Source organism: Poecilia mexicana, unplaced genomic scaffold (genome assembly GCF_051168715.1).
Source record: "Poecilia mexicana isolate PSO_F unplaced genomic scaffold, ASM5116871v1 scaffold_6, whole genome shotgun sequence".
Taxonomy (NCBI): domain Eukaryota; kingdom Metazoa; phylum Chordata; class Actinopteri; order Cyprinodontiformes; family Poeciliidae; genus Poecilia; species Poecilia mexicana.
The window spans coordinates 7656186-7677708 of NW_028263375.1; the positions used below are offsets into that span (position 1 = coordinate 7656186).

Consider the following 21523-nt stretch of genomic DNA (forward strand, 5'->3'; position numbering starts at 1 on the left):
TTTATGTTTAAACTGGTTTACCGTCTTATTGACAGGCTGGTTCCTCACTGGTTACTGGTTTTCTGTCTCATTGACTGTCTTGTTACCAGTTATCAGCCTGTTTACTGACTGTTTTATACAAGATGACTGTTTCCATTTATCAGACCATTTCCTAACTGGCGACCGGGTTTATATTTAGCTGAACTGGGTTGAGACAGACTGGCAGACTGGTTCCCAGTCATCAGACAGTTTGCCGACTGCTTTGCTGACTGGCGGTTGCCTTTGTCCGCCTGTCCTGCTGTCTAATTGTATTTCTCTGAGTCACTCTCTGTATGTTCATTAGCCTGAAGGCAGATCAGCTGATGATGTCATGCTTCGCTCTGATTGGCTGCCCCTGACTTCCTCCCTCCCTCCCTCTCCTCTTCTTCCTCCCTCTGTATCTCTCACTCATCTCAGTCCCGACTCCCTCCATCGCAACTCAACACAATCCCTCTCCCTCTTCCTCTTCCTCTCCGTTGTGGTGATGAAGGTGATGTGACGGCGTGCGGGGCCAATCGTCTGGGAAGAGGGGCGTGGCCAGAGAAGGAGCTCAGAGCTGAGCGATGCTCAGAGGACCGAGGAGGAAGAGGAGATGACAGGGAGGTAGAGGAGGGTGGGGGAGGCCTTGTCCGAGCCGAGGAGCGCCGATAAACGAGGAGGAGGAGGAGGAGGAGGAGGGAGGAAGCTGCTGCCTGTCGACGGAGGATCCACCTGCACTGTCATGGATAAATACCGACCAAAGAGACCAACCAGCCTGAATCTGTTCCCACAGCTCCCACAAGCCGGCACCCAGGTAGGTCCGATCGGATCGGGCGGACCCACCCAGAGGTCAGCCGATAACTGGGTGACTGTGTGTGTGTGAGAGAGCATCTGTGTGTAATCGAGTGTGTCATTCGGGTCACATCCCTTCTCCCGGGATGCTGAATGTTCCTGATCGGTTCCAGGACTGAAGGAGTCAGAGTGGATCAGGGTGAAGTGATTCATCGAACGACGCCTGGCCGTGTTCGTCCCGGCTGCTGCTGATGCCGCTGCTGCTCTGCCATCTTGGGAAAATATTCAGTTGCAATCATGATTAAATAGTGCCAATTCTGGAAAAAAACACGTCTGGACTGCTGACTCCAGAGCAGTAGAAGATCGGATTTAGCTCATCGTCTCGGGGTGTTTACAGAGATAGGAGGCAGGTCTGGTTCAGATCCAGCCAGACTCAGACAGAGGCTCTGAGAAGAGTCCACACCCCTTTAAAAATAAAGCTTAGAATCTTAAAAAGAAATTATAATATGGATCTTTAAAGGGACGGTATTATGCCAGGCATATAAAATCATTTTATAGCACAATCAAGTAACCGTGTTACCTTCAGTTGTTTTGAAAATGCTGTAAATATCAAATATGACTTAAAGAGAACCTATTATTATTTTACACTTGCATTTGGGTCTCTGGTGCTTCTAAAATTAGCGTAAGTGCTTAGAAAACTACCCAACCAGTTAACATTTTTTGGTGTCTTGAAAATGAGCTGTTTCAAAAACCTTCGGAATGTAACGTCACAAATCAGCTTGTTACCTAGCAACCCCAGCAGAGTTCCGCCCGTAACCTAGCAACCCAATTGGAGGCCCAGCAGGTTTGTTCAGCTGGTTTTACTGGCGTATGCCCTGTACAATGGCTGCTGGAAAAGACAAGAGTATTGTTGTTTATACATGCCATCCAGAAACCACTTGCTGCATTCTTGTTGGTTGTGCAGGATACTGCACATCTGCTTTTCAAAGATGTACAGTTGTATAATTGTGCATCTGTTTGCAGCTATTTTCACGTACAAGTGTGACTAAGTTGGGGGGCATGGCCAGCAGCAGCTTGTTTGGATTGGAAGTTAGAAGAAGCCCTAAAACAGCTCAGAATAGTCTAACAACAAACTAAAACCTCATTTTGTGCAAATAGTGTAGTGAATATGTTTTGTGTAGACCACAAACCTATCCTAACATGTTCCAGGAAGCTTAATAGGTCATCTTTAAAAGAAAATTGACATTACAATTTAATACCTTGATATTGGGCATCTGTCTCTTTAAGAAGCTCCTGTTCTTTCCAAAATGCCGCCTTCAGCATGTCATCACAACACTCCTACATTAAGCCTTGAACAACATTTTCCCCAGTGTTTCTCTGAGAAGTAGTTTGTATAATGAGCTCAGCAGATGTGCAGTTCCACCAGATATTTGCTAATTGCTGTTAGCTAGTCTGAAGGAGCAGAGTGGGAAAGCTTGGAAACTGCAAAAGAACTAATTCTTACCAACTAGTTTTGGTCTAGTTTCTTGTACATATATTAGTACACTTGAAAAAAGTCAAAACTAATTTAAAAGTAACTTTTCAGCAAGACTGAAGAAGTGTTTTCAGTAAATGTCTTTAAGTTAAATCATTTGCCAGTGGAGCCCATATAAGATATTTGTACTAGAAACTAGAAAAAATACTTGGTAAGATTTTGTGTTTTTGCTTTGTGATGCCACCAGCCTCATACTTCACAGTTGGGATGGTTTTCTCCCTGTTAAATATTTTGTTTCCAAGGATGAAGCCGACTGGTGGAGGTTCTGATATATTGACTGATTTCTTTTAATTTTCCCATTATTTAAAAATGTAATGTTAATCTTTCTGTTGTTTAGCAAATGGAAACAATTATTGGCGCTTTAATGGTAATTACGGCCTCAGATGTTTTCAAACCATAAATGATTTCCGATTTTAATTAATCATTTTACTTTTTCTTTTTTTTTTCTTTCTTTTCTAAAAACAAAATTACAGAAAATATTTTCAAAACTTGGCTTTTATTTCAAACATCCCCTCTGTGAGTTGTACAACAGAGTATCAGGCAAGGCTACGATAATTTTTATGAGAAAATCGCCATTCGTAGAAATAAGATGCAATTTTGCCATAAAAATCTGTGAAAATTGTGAGAGAAAAGTTGTTTTAGTGAGAAAGTTATCAGGGTCTGAGGTGAGCAGCTCCGTTTGTGTGACTGTTTCTTTGAAATCGACTCTGTCGTTTCAAAATCCTGCTACTGATAATAATTTGATGCTGATGTGTTAAAAGATGAAATATTTTCATATCTGTGTGTTGTAACATGAGTAAATAGTAGATGTGTAAATATGGAAAATGTGGGACATATTTGGATGGAATTTAATAAACTTTGTCTTCTTCCTCCTGCTCATCAAACTGGATATGAAGGTTTAGTTTTTTATGTTTGATTATTATTATGGTATATTTTCTTCTTAATTATTTTACCTTTTCTCTGACAGTTTACTTGTTCAAAATAAATGAAGATTTAATTTAATTTCATTCACTGGTTAAACTGGTTCCAAAATATAACTTAAGAAGAGGCTCAACTTTCCTCAGTTTCATTTTTTATTATTTGTTATGTTGCAATTCTCATAAAATTAGTGTTTTTTACGACTTTATTCTTGTAATTAAAGACATGAAATTGTAGTCCTGCCCTAGTATTGTGTTGAGTTCAAAATCCAAATAAATAGAAAAACAAGATGGCGGCTCTGGGTGCGCTAGCATCACTCTGAACTATGGAAACCCAAGAAGTGAATTGGTGAAAAAAAATCAAGATTTTTCTAAAATGAAATCTTCACCCAGTCTTGGTTATAAGGCAGATAGTGGAACATGCAGCTTCAGAGTGTCGGCAGGGATTCAAAGTGAAAGGAAAACAAGATGGCCTCCAGCCCTCATTACTCAGAACGAGTTAAAACCGGGGCTTCCCATCCCATAAAACCCACATTTTCACTCACAGTGATCATAGAAATGCAGGAAGGTGATACTTTCAGAAATGAAGCAACCTTTTTTCACTCTGGGCTGCGTTCGGCGCTGTTCTGCTGCTGATGCTGCAGTATTTCAGTCTGATCCCTCAGGCAGAGCATCATCCTCAGCAGCAGCAGCGAGTTCTGGAGTTCCTCCTTAAATGAGCCTCTTCCTGTTTACTGGGTTGGTTCAGACCAGTCCAGCCATCCTTAACAGAACCTGATGCAGACACAAATTAAAGGCTTCAAAGCTTTAAGGAGCACCAAATAATTACAAATCATTTCTTCAAAATAAGATTATAGTTCTCCAGGAGGAAGAAAATGGTGAATGTTTTCTTTAGATCTCAAGATTAAGTTGAAACGATAAGAAAAACTTTTTTGCTGTTTTTAAATCAAAATATTAAGAGTAAAGTGGAAATCAATTGAAAGAAGGCTGAATTATTGCAACACCTTTTCCAACTTTTTTCTCATAATTTGGATTGTTTCATCATGTCAAAGTTTCCTCATTATTTCAACCTTTTCTGATAATTTTGTCCTTTTTCTCATGATTTTTACTTTTATCCTCATAACTTGGATTGTTTCATCATGTCAGATATTTTGTCACCATTTAATCTTTTTCGCATCATTTAATCTTTTTTCTCATTTGGACATTTTTTCTCATAATTTATTTGTTTTTCTTTTCATTTTCAAATTCTTATAAATTTGTATTTTCAAACTTTTTGTTGATCGTTTGACTTTTTCCCATCCTTTCTTGATTTTTTTCATAATTTTGTCTATTTTTCTCATTTGAATATTTTTCTCATCATTTCTCTGAAATGATAAAACAATAAGGATGAGAAAATTAAAAGAAAACAAACTTTTCCTTGGGCTTTTCTTAATTTTTCTCATTATTTTAACTTTATTATTAATTTTTTAAAATTTTTCTCAACAATTAAACTTTTCTTATTTAATCATTTTTATAATTTTGCCATTTTGAATTGTTTTCTATTATTTTGACTCATTATTGCTGAATTTAATCATTTCTAACTTTTTCTCATTATTTTAATTTCTTTTTCATCTCCTTTTTTTCTTTGATTCAACATTTTCCCATCATTTCAATGTTTTTCTCATCATTTTTGACTTCATTTTGAAATCGTTAAACACAGTTTTTTTATTAAGTTGGTTGTACCAACCAGGATTTACTCTAAGTTTAGGTTGGGAAAATAACATAAAATCCTTAAATCGACAGAAGAGACGGTCAAATTAATCTGTGGGTTCCTGCAGAAACAGCAGGAGATTTTTTCCTGATCTGTCCTGCTAGAGAGGAAGAGGAGGATCTGAACAAATAACACCCTAATAAATCCATTTAAGATCTCCACTCTGCAGGTTCTGACGGCTGCCAGTGGATCAGGGAAGGATGTGCTGAGTTGGCGTAACAGGACGCTTCATCGATTAGTTGGGTCTGTTTCAGTCCAGCAGCTCGCTGTGAGACAGAAGATCTGGACTCCTTCTGATCGTTGCCTCTCCGCTTCTGAGATTTATCAGCTGGAAAACGCAGCAAGTCGCGAGTCCAGTAACGGTTCTGGTTCCTCATGCTGAGGATGCACACGGAAAAAACACAAAATCTTAATCAAATATTTTTGGTCTCGTTTATTAGTGCACTTGAAATAAAACAGAACTAACTTCCAAGTAACAATGTAGGATTTTGTTTTAAGTAAAAAAATCCTTAATATTGATGAAACTCTTACTACTTACTGAAAAGTTATTTACAGCGTAGTTTTGTTTAAAGTGTACAAAGATCTTTGCACCAGGAACTAAACCAAAAATATTTGGTAAGATTTTTTTGTTTTTGCAGTGATTTCAAGGAAATTAATGGAAAAGACTCACAAAGTGTCCTGAACTGAAATGAATAAGACAACAGCTGAAAAACATAAATGCAGAACAACCATAAAATGACATAAACGCCCAGAAATCAACCAACAAGGACAAAAATAACAAAAATGAAAGAAAAAAATGATGAAAGATATGTATGAATTTTTAAAAAGCTGGGTCTGTTCTGGTTTAGAAATCCCTTTAAAGAACTTCAGTCTGCGTTCTGACCTGTGATGTGAGTGATCGTCTTTATCTGTTCATGTAGTTTGTTTTTACACCTGGGGAAATTCCTGCGGCTTACTGGGTCAGGCGTTTATATTTAGAGAAACTGAAAGAACTTCCAGCGATGAATGAAAATGTCTCTGGTGTGTTTGAGCTCAGAAAAGAGTGTGTGTTTCGTGATGAAAGTCGAAATATTTATTTTTAGAGGTTTGGATCTGACAAAGTGTTGCTCAGAGTTAACACGGTAACCATGGTAACCAGGTGTGAGACCAGCAGGACAAATTCATGATTGTATGTTGTTTATTCTGGAAATATGCTGGTTCTGATTCTGGTTTGGTCAAAACATCCGAGATTTTTCAAGCAGTAAATCCATTGGATGGATGGATGGATGGATGGATGGATGGATGGATGGATGGATGGATGGATGGATGGATGGATGGATGGATGGATGGATGGATGGATGGATGGATGGATGGATGGATGGATGGATCTTTGATGGTCTTTCTCTCAATATGTTGTTTCTTTCAGGACTCCATCAACAACAACTCTTTGGGTAAAAAGGACAGCTGGAAGGACTCCCACTCTTCCTCCCCACACATCACAGGTACAACAAACAGACATGTGAAGGGTGCAAGACAAGGGTACAACCAACACGTAAAGGTTACTACTAACATGTAAAGGGTGCACCAACATGTAAAGGGTGAAACCATCATGTAAAGGGTGCACCAACATGTAAAGGGTGCCACCATCATGCCAAGGGTACAACCATCATGCCAAGGGTGCAACCATCATGTAAAGGGTGCAACCATCATGCCAAGGGTACAACCATCATGCCAAGGGTACAACCATCATGCCAAGGGTGCAACCATCATGTAAAGGGTGCACCATCATGTAAAGGGTGCACCAACATGTAAAGGGTGCCACCATCATGGCAAGGGTACAACCATCATGCCAAGGGTGCAACCATCATGTAAAGGGTGCACCAACATGTAAAGGGTGCAACCATCATGCCAAGGGTACAACCATCATGCCAAGGGTGCAACCATCATGCCAAGGGTGCACCAACATGTAAAGGGTGCACCAACATGTAAAGGGTGCAACCATCATGCCAAGGGTGCAACCATCATGCCAAGGGTGCAACCATCATGCCAAGGGTGCAACCATCATGCCAAGGGTGCAACCATCATGCCAAGGGTGCACCAACATGTAAAGGGTGCACCAACATGTAAAGGGTGCACCAACATGTAAAGGGTGCAACCATCATGCCAAGGGTGCAACCATCATGCCAAGGGTGCAACCATCATGCCAAGGGTACAACCATCATGCCAAGGGTGCAACCATCATGCCAAGGGTGCACCAACATGTAAAGGGTGCAACCATCATGCCAAGGGTGCAACCATCATGCCAAGGGTACAACCATTATGCCAAGGGTGCACCAACATGTAAAGGGTGCAACCATCATGCCAAGGGTGCAACCATCATGCCAAGGGTACAACCATCATGCCAAGGGTACAACCATCATGCCAAGGGTGCAACCATCATGCCAAGGGTACAACCATCATGCCAAGGGTACAACCATCATGTAAAGGGTACAACCATCATGTAAAGGGTGCAACCATCATGTGAAGGGTGCACCAACATGCCAAGGATGCACCAACATGTAAAGGGTGAAACCATCATGCCAAGGGTACAACCATCATGCCAAGGGTGCAACCATCATGCCAAGGGTACAACCATCATGCCAAGGGTACAACCATCATGTAAAGGGTGCAACCATCATGTGAAGGGTGCACCAACATGCCAAGGGTGCACCAACATGTAAAGGGTACAACCATCATGTAAAGGGTGCACCAACATGTAAAGGGTACAACCATCATGTAAAGGGTGCACCAACATGTAAAGGGTACAACCATCATGTAAAGGGTGCACCAACATGTAAAGGGTACAACCATCATGTAAAGGGTGCACCAACATGTAAAGGGTGCACCAACATGTAAAGGGTGCACCAACATGTAAAGGGTACAACCATCATGTAAAGGGTGCTACAAACACTGCAGCGGCACCCAGGGGTGTCAAAGTTTTGCAGATGTGATGGCAGGTTATTTCATGGACAGTACTTCAGCACCTTTTCTATGATTGCTGTGATTAAGCGACAGTCCGGTCAACATTAATGATAATGATTCTTTGTTAGCTGTTTCCTTCAGGCTCTCAGGCAGGAAGCTGTTAAGCCTCTGAGTTTAGAGTTGAGTAAGAACGTGAAAAGAAAACGAAAAGTTCCTGCAGCACCGGTCCAGACTAATCTTCTTACTACATGTATAATCTGCCTGTTTTCTGTTCTGTAGGTTGAGTAACACATAATCTGATGTTTTCTTTTTTTCTTTCTGTGTTCAGGAGATCCAGCACCTCAGGATGCCAAGCCAAAACCAGAGGACAAAGTCCGGCCCACAGCTCAGCGCCGGCCGGCACCAAAACCGCCCACCGCCGGCACCTCCAACAGCAGAAACAACGCACAGGCTGCCGCCTCAGCCGCAGACGCACGGGTCCGACCACGAGAACGGTCGACATCCACAGCCACGCAACCCTACAGCACGCCGAGGAGTCAGCGGAGAGCCGCAGGAAGCGGGGGAGGCGGGAGAGGAGGAGGAGGGAGAGGAGCGATGAAGGAGAAGAACCTGGGAGAGCTCAGGGGCAACGGGACGGACAGGAGAGGGGGACGGCTGTGTGAGGACAAGGCGAAGGACAAAGACAGGAACGGACATCAGAGGCAGAGGGAGGTAAACGGGCCGAGAGGCCGGCCAGCTGAGGGGAGAGGAAGAGGAGGAGCGAAGATGAGCAGCAGAGGAGGAGCAGGCATCAAGTCCCACAACAAGCTGTCCAACCAGGAGGTCTACCTGCCTGCCATGGTGGTCCCACGCACACCTGTAGCAGCAAGAAGCCAGGAGAAGGGCCAGAACCAGGAGAAGGGCCAGAACCAGGGCCAGAACCAGGAGAAGGGCCAGAACCAGGAGAAGGGCCAGAACCAGGAGAAGGGCCAGAACCAGGAGAAGGGCCAGAACCAGGAGAAGAGCCAGAACCAAGGTGGGAAACCCCAGACAGCACCTCCAGAGAGTTTAGAGAGAAACTAATAACTAGAGAAAGAGTAACTTCAACATGTTTTTACTCAAGAAAAGGAAAAGTAGCCGTCTGAGACATTTTCAAGAGAAAAAATTATTTGGTGAAAAATCTACTCAAGTACTGAATAACTGATCAAATTATTAACCATTTATTATTTAAAAATTACATCATCAGACCAAAATATACATTTCCATGGAAATTATTTGTATTTTTAAGGATATGAATAAAAATAATTCATAGTAACAAAATTCAAGTAACAAAAAATTAAATCAGGCAAAGAAAGTTTTTCCAAATTAGTTCCTTTCAATAAAAAGTGTGCGCGTGCCTGTGTGTGTGTGTGTGTGTGTGTGTGTGTGTGTGTGTGTGTGTGTGTGTGTGTGTGTGTGTGTGTGTGTGTGTGTGTGTGTGTGTGCGCGTGCGTGTATGTGGGCCTGTGTGTGTGTGCGTGTGTGTGTGTGTGTGTGTGTGTGTGTGTGTGTGTGTGTGTGCGCGTGCGTGCATGTGTGTGTGTGTGTGTGTGTGTGTGTGTGTGGGTGGGTGTGTGTGGTTAATTTCTGAGTTGAAACATGTTTGTTTTTCATCCAGTGGGTAGAAAACCCAGAAGTTTTACTGAAGAAAGAGTAGAAATACTTCAACATATCTTCATTCAAGTGAAAGTAAAAAGCAGCCTTCAAAGATATTAAATAGTAAAAGAAAATACTTGGTAAAAAGGCAACTCAAGTGTTAATTCTGTAAAGTGACATCAGACCAAAAAATGTGTCTGTTGTTAACAATAACAAGGAAATTATTATTAATAAGAGCTGATTTAAGATTGGAAGAGATCTGGATGTCATTTTTCAGCAACATTTAATTTATACACTGCAAAAACACAAAATCTTAAAAGTATTTTTGGTCTAGTTTCTAGTGCAAATATCTTAGTACATTTGAAATAAGAAAATCAACTTAAACGTAACATTTTAGCAAGATATAGGAGCTTGTTTAAGTCAAAAGATAAAAACTTTTATCATCCAGCTTTTAGTAGAAAGAGAGAAAAAAGAAAAACAATAAATGATGTGATTATTTGATATTGATTATTGCGACAGGCCCAACCAACTCTGATTTGTTTTCTCAGGCCAAAACCATGACAGAACCCAGGAGAACCCCCCTGCTGCGCTGTCCCGGTCCAGCAGTGAGGGGGGGTCCAACCGGATGTCCCTGAGCTCAGACACAGAGGGGCCCCCTCCTGGACCGCTGCATCCCTCTCTGTCCTGCAGAACCAACCCGGACATCCGAGAAGAAGACGGGGAAGGAGATCCGACTCCCTCCGCGCCCGTCCAGAACCGCCCGGCACGCACGTCGACGGACAAGGACAAACCAGAGGCGGACCGTACCGCCGCAAAGACGGGTGCAGGCGGGGACAAAGCTGAAGACACGGTGGACATTAAGTTGGACCGAACCCGACCGAAGAGCGAGTCGGCATCCGGTCTGAGCTTCGCCTCGGTTAAATACACGCTGGTGGTGGACAAGCATGCGCAGCTGGAGCTGGGCCAGCTGAAGGACTGCCTGCACGGACCCAACGAACACAACGAGGACAGCGACGCCGAGACAGTCTACCAGTCGGCCAATGAGGAGGAAGACCCCGAGTACGAGGAGGAGAGGAGGAAGAGCGAGGAGGCCAGGAAGCTAGGTAGAAACAGAGGAGCTGCTTTATCAGTCAGTCAGTCAGTCAGTCAGTCAGTCAGTCAGTCAGTCAGTCAGTCAGTCAGTCAGTCAGTCAGTCAGTCAGTCAGTCCTTGAAACGTTACATTTAGTCAAGTTAAATTTTTCATTATGTTTTGACAGCAACTCTAACCAGCTGGGTTTTCAGCCTGGATTTAAAGGATCAGTGTTTCGGCTGTTTTGCGGTTTTCTGGAAGTTTGCTCCAGATTTGTGGTGCATAGAAGCTGAAGACTGCTTCTCCGTGTTTGGTTCTGGTTCTGGATGCAGAGCAGAACCAGACGACCTGAGGGGTCTGGAAGGTTGCTATGACAGCAGCAGATCTTTAATGTGTTGTGGTGCTGAGCCGTTCAGTGATTTATAAACTAACAACAGTATTTTAAAGTCTGTTCTCTGAGCTGCAGGGAGCCAGTGGAAGGACTGTAGAACCGGGTGATGTGCTCCAACTTCCTGGTTTTAGTCAGAACTCCAGCAGCAGCGTCTGGATCTGATTGATTTTTCAGGCAGACCTGTGAAGATGCTGTTGCAGTAATCGATGCAACTAAAGATAAACGCATGGACCAGTTTCTCTAGATCAGAATTAGTCCTCTAATCCTGGAAATGTTCTTCAGGTGTTAAGTTGCAAGGGTGAGTCCCTTACCCTATCCCTAACCCTTACTGCGCATGTGTCGGATGTGAGGTGATGGGAGGCGGGGCTAGAACTGCAGTTTTTCCTTCTGCTGTGAGAGGAGCGCTGGGCATGTTGTTAACTATGTTAATGAAGACCATTAAAGTGTGGATGCTAACATCAACAGTGTGATTATTGAGTCAACAATAGAAGGCTGACTTTGTAACCGTCTTTATGTGGCTCTGAAGGTTCAGGTCAGAGTTCATCACTACTCCTAGGTTTTGCAATTCTGGACCCAATTCCCAGAACATATTGCTAAAAAGAAAGACTAAGCAGCTTCTGTTTCCAAAATTTAACAAAACTATTTTTGCTTTAAAGGGGATTTCACATTTTATATGTTTTTATACTTCCATTTACGTCTCAACTGCTTCTAAAAAAAACATCCCAACCGCTTAAAAAAATCACCCTTTGGCAATAAGTTAATGCGTTTTGGTGACTGAAAAATCAACCGTTTCTAAAAACTCCTGACCATTACATCACGTGTGCCATCAGTTAGCAACCTTTACCGTTTTAATAACCGCTTAAATGAGGGCTCTAGCGTATAAAAATCTGGATTTCTTTCTGTTGACTATTATTTTAGTCTTGATTTTTACTTCTTGATTCTACATTTACTTTATTTTCAGTAATGTTTTCAAAGTTTTTAACATTTTTATATGAAGGCAAGTATCATTTGCATAGAGGTAAATAAGGAATTCCTTCTTTAAACTGGAGGAAGATAGAAAGGGCCAAACACAAAACCTGGTGGAACACCAGAACTGTAAGAAAAGCAACTAACGCTGTGCTTTCTACTCCTTGTTTTCTGTTTCAAGAAAGGAGAAAAGAGGAGGAGAAACAAAGACAAGAGGAGAAGAAGAGGAAAAAAGAAGAGGAGGAGGCAAAGAGGAAGAAGGAGGAGGACCTAAAGAGGAGGAGAGAGGAGGAGGTGAAGAGAAGGAGGGAAGTAGTTGCAGTTGCACGGGTCTGCAAGCAGTCCAAGGTTTCGTCGGCCACAACTTCAGAGGAAGACGAGTCTAATGGAGGAGGAAGAGGCCCCAGAAGCAGGAAGTTCCTCAACCTGTTCACCGCCAACAGCAGCAGCCCGTACAGCGCCACAGGTGAGTTTATCTGCAGATATTCCCTTCTCACTCAGCACTGTTGTCACGAATAGAGGAAAAATAAGCCGGTTACATAAAAAAGTACCAGGCTGTACCAAACCAAATTCTTGGCTTTATTTAGTGATTAACATGATTCCAAGGCACTGAGCTCTTAAACATGAACAAGTTTCAGCTTGTAATACATCAAAATTAAGATATAAATACAACAAAAAAAACACAAAAATTATTATAATTTTTTTTCTTAATTTGAACAGAGGAAGCTTTTTTACTGAGTTTTCTGTCCATTTCTGATGGTTTAGCGATTCCTAGTATTATGTTTCAACCATTTCTGTTCATATTTTCAAGGTTTTCTAAAAATAGTGCATCTTAAATCAAAAGCTCCTGCTGGAGGACAGTTCAAAGTGGACAAAGATGATACTAGAAGCAGAGTTTTAAATGCGTGGTACCTGAAATTTGATAGGCTTTTAAATATTGCATAATGCATCCTCTGCAGTGTTGCTGTTGGACGCAGTCGTTTTGTGGTGACCACTGTGAGCTGATATATTGCACAGCTGTAGTTCTGAATTAAAAACTACAATCCTCCAGGAATGTGGAGCATTAACACATTTTAAGCATGGAAAAACAAAGTTGCATGTTTTCTATGAGTTTGCAGGCATGTCAGGTCTATTTCAAGGTATACAGTGTTAATTCACAATACAAAAATATATGAAAATGTTTATATTAAAGCCATAAAGTAACATGTTTCAAACAGTTCAGTAGTCAGATTATTTGAGCTGTAGGAAGCCAGAAACGTTGTTGTGGCGGGTAAATAGAGATGATCTGCACTGGCTGTGGGTTGCAGATAATTTTATTAGCCTTATTATAAACAGTTTAAATAGTTAACATGCTTGAATTCCTGACATCAACTGATAAACCTTCTATAATGTACAAGACTGTAGCATAGAAATACTATTCAGTTATCAAAAGTTAAAAAAAATCAATTCAAGACGTGGAAATGGAGGAATAGGAAGATTATTCAGATGTTGGAACAGAACCAGTTGCTTTAAAGTAACTGGATTATATGAATTAAACCAGAATTAAACTGAATAATTATTACAGATCTGTTTACCACCAATCAGTGATTTTTGCATGACAGATTTCCAGCTCCAGCCCTAAAGCGTCAAACCTTTCCTCCTCAGAAATGTTGACGTTTTCGTTGCTTCCTGAACAACGAGGCTCAAAAACGTAGAACCAGCTCCTCCTCCTCTTTCATTTCTCCATCTCACTTCTTCCTCCAAAACAACAGATAAATCCTCAAATCTTCACCGAAATCGCTCACATCTTCGCTATGCTTCTGTGTATTCAGCCTTAGTTGTTTACATCTTGACTGATTACATGACAAGATGGCGCCGGCCTTTGTCCCAATTACTACAGACGATGCTGTAAAATTTATAGTAGATTTGTAGTAGTCTGTGAGGAATGTTTATTTTTGAAAGCTTTTGTGTGCATCAACACGGAGTCAGGTCCCAGTTTTAAAGTTACAATGAACTATAGAGTAAAACTTGATTAATTTATTAATCTAATTTTATCTAAATAACATGCTGTTTCTGTGCTAAGCTTAATATGTTGATAAGACCAGGAAGATGTTTTTTATCCTACAAATATTTTATATAAATCTTAGCTGTATAGCTGATAAATATTTAAATATCCTAATTTATTGTTGATTTCAATAAATGTATATGTTGAATAGGTTTACAACAAAACAGCATATAATTACATTATATTTTTTACAGTTTGTATCATTTTTCGTAACACTGGCTTATGGTATTACATGAACTCAGAAAGAGATCAGCGTTTCAACTTGTCCAATGTTAAAGGAAATGCAAAGAGAAAAAAATACCTATTTTAACTCTGAATATTTTCACCAACATAATGAGACATTTTACTCTCACCGTTGTTGAATCGACTCTTACAGAGTTCACGTTGAATATTTGACAGTTGGGGTGTGAAGTTGGCTTTTTGCTCCTCAGGTGCCAGCTTGTTTGGTGTGTTTTCCTGCGTTCTGGACGGCGTGGAGAGACAGCAGAGCCACCGGGCCGTCTACAGGTCGGCACAAACACAACACAGACCCAAATAACAAGATGAATGAAAATCATCACACATCGCAGCTGACTCTGTTTCTGTCCACAGGTTTGTTCCCCGCCACGCAGACGAGCTGCAGCTGGAAACGGACGACCCGGTGCTGATGCTGAAGCAGAGCGAGGATCTGTGGTGTCAGGGCTACAACATGAGGACCGGGGCCACCGGCATCTTCCCGGCCTTCTACGCCGTCAGGGTGCCCAAAGACGGGAGCCACGGTACGCCAGGACGGCAGGAAGGCATCCAGTTTTCCTAAACTGGAAGAATGGACCCCTTGTTATGAGAAGAGATTAGTTTAATTCTTTACTGTAACATAAAACCAGTTAAAAAAAGTCTGTGACTAACAAGGAGATGCTTTATTCTTAAGGGAGAGATCTGGGTCTGAGTTTTCAGCACTACTTCATTTATGCACTGCAAAAACCAGAGTTCTGTAGTAACTAACCACATTTATTCAATAAGATTTACCTGAGTAACTTTTTAAAAAAACAAAAAGTACTTCTAGGAGTATTTTTACTACGCTGTACGTTTTACTCTTACTTGAGTAAAATTTCTGGATTTTCTACCCACTGAGTGAAAATCAAACACGTTTTAACAAAAAATCCACCAGACACAGAAACACACACCTGCACTTTTTATTAAAGTTTAATAGTTTTTTTTATTGAAAGAAACTGATTTGGAAAATGTTTATTTTTCCTGATTTTTTTGTGTTTTTTTTGTTATTTTTGTCTTTTTGGTCCTCAAAAAAGTTTCCTCTTAACTTTATAGTTTGGTCGCCTGTTGATGTATTTTCTAAATATTAAGTGATTGATAATTTGATCAGGGGCTGCACAGTGGCACAGTTGGTAGAGCTGCTGCCTTGCAGCAAGAAGGCTCTGGGTTCGATTCCCGGCCCCGGTCCTTCTGCATGGAGTTTGCATGTTCTCCCTGTGCATGGTGGGCTTCCTCCGGTTACTCCGGTTTCCTCCCGCAGTCCAAAAACATGACTGTCAGGTTGCACCAGCAACCCTCCTGACCCCACTGAGGGACAAGGGTGTAAGAAGATGGATGGATGGATAATTTGATCAGTTACTCGACTCTTTACCAAATACATTTTACTCTTACTTGAGTAATTTCTTGGACGGCTACTTTTTATGTTTACTTAGGTAAAAATATGTTGAAGCATTGCTACTTTTACTTTAGTATAATTTTTGGAAACTTTACCACCTCTGGCAAAAACACAAAATCTTACCAAGTATTTTTGGTTTAGTTTCTAGTGGAAATATCTTGGTATGCTTGAAATAAGAGAAAACTAACTTACAAGTAACTGTTCAGATACAGGAGTTTGTTTTAAGCCATTAATTTCATAATATTGATAGAAACGTACCAGTTCCATGAGCAGATTATTTTACTGATGAGGTATTTTTCATGTAACTAGTGAAATAATATGTCAGTGGAACTAGAACTCACTTATGTGTTATAAGTGTATTAGAATATTTGCACTAGAAACTAAATGAAAATATTTGGTCTGATTTTGTGTTTTTGCACAAAAAAAAAATCAAATATCTTGTTACAGTGTCAAAATCTCAAAATGTGAAAAACTATTAGCCTCAAGCTAAGAAAACTGAAAAAAATAGCAATGAATAAATATTTTCCAAGACTCCGCAGTGCCACAGTTATTAACATTTAAAAATAGACGTAGCTGAAACATTTATATGTGTTTATTATTTATTGGTGTTTCTTTATTTGCCTTTCAGTCCGTAACGACGGCTGGACGGAGCAGTTTGTGGTTCGGTTTCTGGGCTCGGTTCAGGTTCCCATCCACATGGGAAACGACGTCCTGTGTGCAGCGATGCAAAAGGTACAAAAAACAAAAATGTTTTAAACAGTTCTTACAGCATCTGGCCTTTCTAATAAATTTACTTTCCATCCAAAAGACAAAACTAAACGGCTATCTGCAGGAAATAAATTCTAACTTTGTGTTTCTTTCTGTGTTTGTCTGCGTAGCTGCTGCAGACATGCAGGTTTTTTTCTGACTGTCTGTCTGTTTGCTCCAACAGGTTGTGTGTAACAGGCGGTCAGCCGGTCAGCTGCCGTCAGCCTGTGTGCTGGAGGTCAGCGTGAAAGGCGTGAAGATGATCGTTCAGGACCAGTGCCACTCTGTTCACCGGGTGAGTCCAATCATTTGGTTTCTCTTTCCAACTGCTAGAACGTCCGATGAAGCTGAAAAAAGGTATGCCGTTCTCAAAACGTTGAGTAGAGATCAATCTGGAGGGCATGCAAACTATTAAATATCTCAATTTAACATTTAAGTTTTATGGGGAAAAGAGTAAAAAAAGGGAAAAATGGAGTCGCAGCACAGAGCCATGAGGAACACCAGAGAAGAATGATTTTTATTTGTGGAATTGAATCTCTGTTTGTCTCTGTGTCACAAAACCTGAACTTTGTTATCCTTAAGCCACTTTATTACCACTGTAACCAACACATTACATTTTAAATTCAACATTTTTAATTGATGTGAGCAAATTATTGCATCACAAAAGAATGAAAAACAGATTTCCAAGCACAGGTCCTTGAGGAACACCATTGAAAATGAATTACAAGATTCCTTGGATTAAAAGTGCTTCTGTGTCTGTCAGGGAGACCAGTGTTTCCATTTCTTCCAGTTGAAGAACATCTCATTCTGCGGCTGCCATCCCAAGCACAGCCGGTGAGCTCAGCGTACCTGAGTCGTCTCACACACCTGGAACTGTTTCAACTCTCTCTGTTGAGTTGCTGCACATCTCATCAGCTGGAAATCTTCTCTTTTTGGTTTTGCTGCAGGTACTTTGGATTCATCACCAAACATCCCGACCAGCAGCGCTTCGCCTGCCATGTGCTGATGTCAGACACCACCTTGCATCCTCTGGCGGAGTCTGTTCGGTGAGAAAGACACACCGACGTTTTCTGCTCCCACATTTTACCTCTTGGCTTCAGAGACATGTTGGAGTTTCTTTCAAGAAGATTAGAAAGGAAGTCGTTAAAATAAGCATTACATTTTAGTCAGTTCTTCTATTAGATTTGCTATTTTGATTCTTTTATTAGTAATCATAACTATTATTTGTCAGTGTACTTCAAGTGCCAAACAAAATTATTTAAGGAAAAATAAAAAATAAGCTGACTTGACTTCAGAAGTGATCAGAGTTTAAAATGTTTCTTTGATTCCTGAAAGGAAATCAAAATATGTTTCAAGATTCATTTTGAGTTCACACCTATTTTAGTGAAAATTATGAAACTGGAAGATTTTAGAGGAGTTGGTGAGATTCCTGATATTTGGTAAAATGGAAAAGAACAAAAATGTGTTACTGAAGAAAGGTAACAGTCAGGAGGAGAGAAGAAAAAATGGATGGATGGATGGATGGATGGATGGATGATGGATGGATGGATGGATGGATGGATGGTTGGATGGATGGATGGATGGATGGATAACTAGATGGGTGGATAACTGGATGGATGAATGGATGGTTGGATGGATAACTGGATGGATGGATGGATGGATGGATGGATGGATGGATGGATGGATGGATGGATGGATGGATAACTAGATGGATGGATAACTGGATGGATGAATGGATGGTTGGATGGATAACTGGATGGATGGATGGATGGATGGATGGATGGATGGATGGATGGATGGATGGATGGATGGATGGATGGATGGATGGATGGATGGATGGATGGATGGATGGATGGATGGATAACTAGATGGGTGGATAACTGGATGGATGAATGGATGGTTGGATGGATAACTGGATGGATGGATGGATGGATGGATGGATGGATGGATGGATAAATAGATGGATGGATAGATGGATGGATGGATGGATGGATAACTAGATGGATGGATAGATGGATGGATGGATGGATGGATGGATGGATGGATGGATGGATGGATGGATGGATGGATGGATGGATGGATGGATAACTAGATGGATGGATGGATGGATGGATGGATGGATAACTAGATGGATGGATGGATGGATGGATGGATGGATGGATGGATGGATGGATGGATGGATGGATGGATAACTGGATGGATGGATGGATGGATGGATAACTGGATGGATGGATGGATGGATGGATGGATGGATAACTGGATGGATGGATGGATGGATAACTGGATGGATGGATGGATAACTGGATGGATGGATGGATGGATGGATGGATGGATGGATGGATGGATGGATGGATGGATGGATAACTGGATGGATGGATAACTGGATGGATGGATGGATGGATGAATGGATGGATGGATGGATGGATGGATGGATGGATGGATGGATGGATGGATGGATGGATGGATAACTGGATGGATGGACTGGTTCCCCCCAGTGAGTAATCTGATTACTTCCTGCTCTGTGCAGACGGGCGTTCCAGCAGTTCTACAAGGAACACGTCGGTTACTCCTGTCCCACTGAGGACATCTTCATCGAATGACCCGTCCTCCTCCTCCTCATCATCCTCTTCCTCAGACTGAAGCCTCACCGTGTGCATGCTACGCCCGGACTGGACCACCAGGACTTCCTCTCTGCATGGTGGGTTCATTCAGCGTTCTGACCGGTCCGAGTCGCCGGGCGAATCCCTCTGAGGACCAAAACGACTGAACTCACTGAAACGTCCCCAATAATCACTTTATATTCACCATTTATTAACGGAAGTTATTTACATGTACCCATGCTTGGATATTTTACTCACCGTTTAAAACTTCAGTCACAGACAAACAACTAGAAAAATCACTAAAAGGACACAAAACAGCAGAGATGCTTTAAAAGACCACTAGGTGGCGCCAAACAGCTTTAAAAGGTGGAAACAAGTGGGAGGAGAAGAAGAAAGCTTCAAAACTAAACAGATAAAAAAGGCACAAAAAGCTGCTTTTACTCTAATATTAGTGCAGCTTGCAGGCCCACAATCCAAAGGTAGTCTATATTAAACGTTTCAGCAAAAAAAAAAAAAAATATATATATATATATATATATATTGTTTTTTTGCAGCTTGAATAATAAAAAGATAATTTATATAAGGCCTCATACAGTGATGGCATATTAGGACCATTCTGGATAGAAAAAAACGAGTAAATTTCCACCGAAAAGCTCAGAAATTTTTAGCTTGATCTCAAGTTTCCTTGTTTTTTCTATAAATTTTCTAGAAAAATCTCAGCAATTTGAGCTTTAAAAGTTGAACATTTGCTAGAAGAAAAATGCTAATTTTCTAGAAAAAAAACAAGAAAATTCTTGAGCTTGAAAAGTCAACAAATTGGTAAAAAAAAAAAAAAAAAAGAAACTCAGAAATGTTTAGATAAATCTTAGAAAATTTCTAGTAAGAAATACTTGGACATTTCTGAGTTTCAAAAGTCAAAAATATTCGACTTGAGTTTTAAAGTTGAAAATGTCTGACTTTTGAAACTCAGAAATTTACAAGTTTTTTTTTTTTTTTAATTTTCTGAGATTAATTTGAAAATTATTTAGTTTTTTTACAAGCAAACTTTTGACTTTTTGAGCTAAGAATGTCACTGTTTTTCTAAATCATTTCTGAGATTATTCTCAAAATTATTGAGTTTTGTTGGTGGAAATTTTACTCCCTTTTTTTCCTCTATCGACGGTACGACGTCGTATCGTACACACAGAGCCCGGTCTTTACAAAACCAAATATCTCTGCTGCATCTTTTAAAAAAAAATCATACACACGGGATTGGTTTCAGAAAATTTTCATCCACATGAACCTGCACAAATCCGCCCCTCTGCGATGTTTTAACCATGCCAGACCCATAGGGGGCAGTGTAGCTCTTAGCTTACTTTCTCCAAATGTCCTAAACAATCCGAAAGGATTCATCAGAGAAGGGAATCTTCACCTGAAAGTGAAGCTGCAGAGTTGGGAGAACAACATTTCTGCTGCTGCAGAGACATTTGGAGCTTGGCTGCATGATCTGTGGAGACCATGAACATCTGAGGCGTTCTCTGATTCCTCTTCCAGCTATGAAATGCAACACAAGTTATTTTAATGAAACAAAAACAGGTGAAATTTTAAACATTTATAAACAAAAAAATCAGTAAAATGTATCAGTTTGGGACAATTTACAACTAAATATTATAATTAAGTTTAAGATGTTTTATCAACACCTAAGTGGGGCTTAATATGGTTTAGAATAAAACTTCTGCATGCCTCAAATCTAGAGAGATCTCCTTCAGCTATATTTATGATTTTATTAAAAGCAAAATAGATTTCTAACACAAACAGAAATAGTGTTTTAAGGGTCTGCAGCTGCAGGATGAATCAACGGAGCAGATTTTTATCTCCACAGTGACGGAGACCTTCATCTGCTCGTCTCTTTGCACACGCTGATGTTTCCAAAAAACGCAAAACAAAACACAGACTCTGTATTTTCTAACATTTAGACTCGACAATCTTCTGTTTTAATGGTGAAGGTGCCTCATTTATGTTTGCTGCTTTCCTTTTGCTTCCAAATGTGACTGAAAACGTTCACACAGGGTTCCTGCAGCTGAGCAACGAGTCAAGGCCGAAATGACGCTGTGCAATCTGTGTGTGTGTGTGTGTGTGTGTGTGTGTGTGTGTGTGTGTGGGGGGGGGTGTGTGTGTGCGTGTGTGTGTGTGTGTGTGTGTGTGTGAGAGAGAGAGAGAGAGGATGCTGATGTTTCTTCTGCTTTATCTGCTCAAACCTGGATTGAATATTAAACATTCAACTTGAAACAGATAGGACCAAAAAGGAAAATGTTTTGAGGTATTGCAACAAATAAGATAATTTCAGACAAGAAATAATGACATGTGAAATAAGGAGGTGGTAATAACGCTGACAAAAAATGTTTTCTTAAAATGCAGCAACATAAAAGAAACCCCAATAAACTTTGTTCATAAAACAGCTCTAAACACGTCCGACTCAAAATGTTTTTATAACGGAGTTTTTATTTACATCCCAGTTTTAAAGGGGAAGCATTAT

The 21523-nt window shown here is 40.6% G+C and overlaps 1 protein-coding gene across 2 annotated transcripts; it reads left to right on the forward strand.

Moving 5' to 3' along the window:
* The first annotated feature begins 475 nt into the window (after positions 1-475).
* On the forward strand, positions 476-19526 carry LOC106907882 (C-Jun-amino-terminal kinase-interacting protein 1-like). Of its 2 annotated transcripts, none has more exons than XM_088006767.1 (12): positions 476-811; positions 6396-6471; positions 8259-8843; positions 10093-10647; positions 12154-12438; positions 14448-14523; positions 14608-14774; positions 16290-16393; positions 16593-16703; positions 17172-17242; positions 17356-17454; positions 18936-19526. In XM_088006767.1, the coding sequence occupies exons 1-12, from the start codon at positions 740-742 to the stop codon at positions 19006-19008; spliced, it is 2274 nt and encodes a 757-aa protein (XP_087862893.1). In that variant the 5' UTR covers positions 476-739; the 3' UTR covers positions 19009-19526. The 2 variants fall into 2 exon arrangements, with proteins under 2 accessions (XP_087862893.1, XP_087862894.1); XM_088006768.1 differs by having other exon boundaries at positions 8259-8831.
* The last annotated feature ends 1997 nt before the right edge of the window (positions 19527-21523 follow it).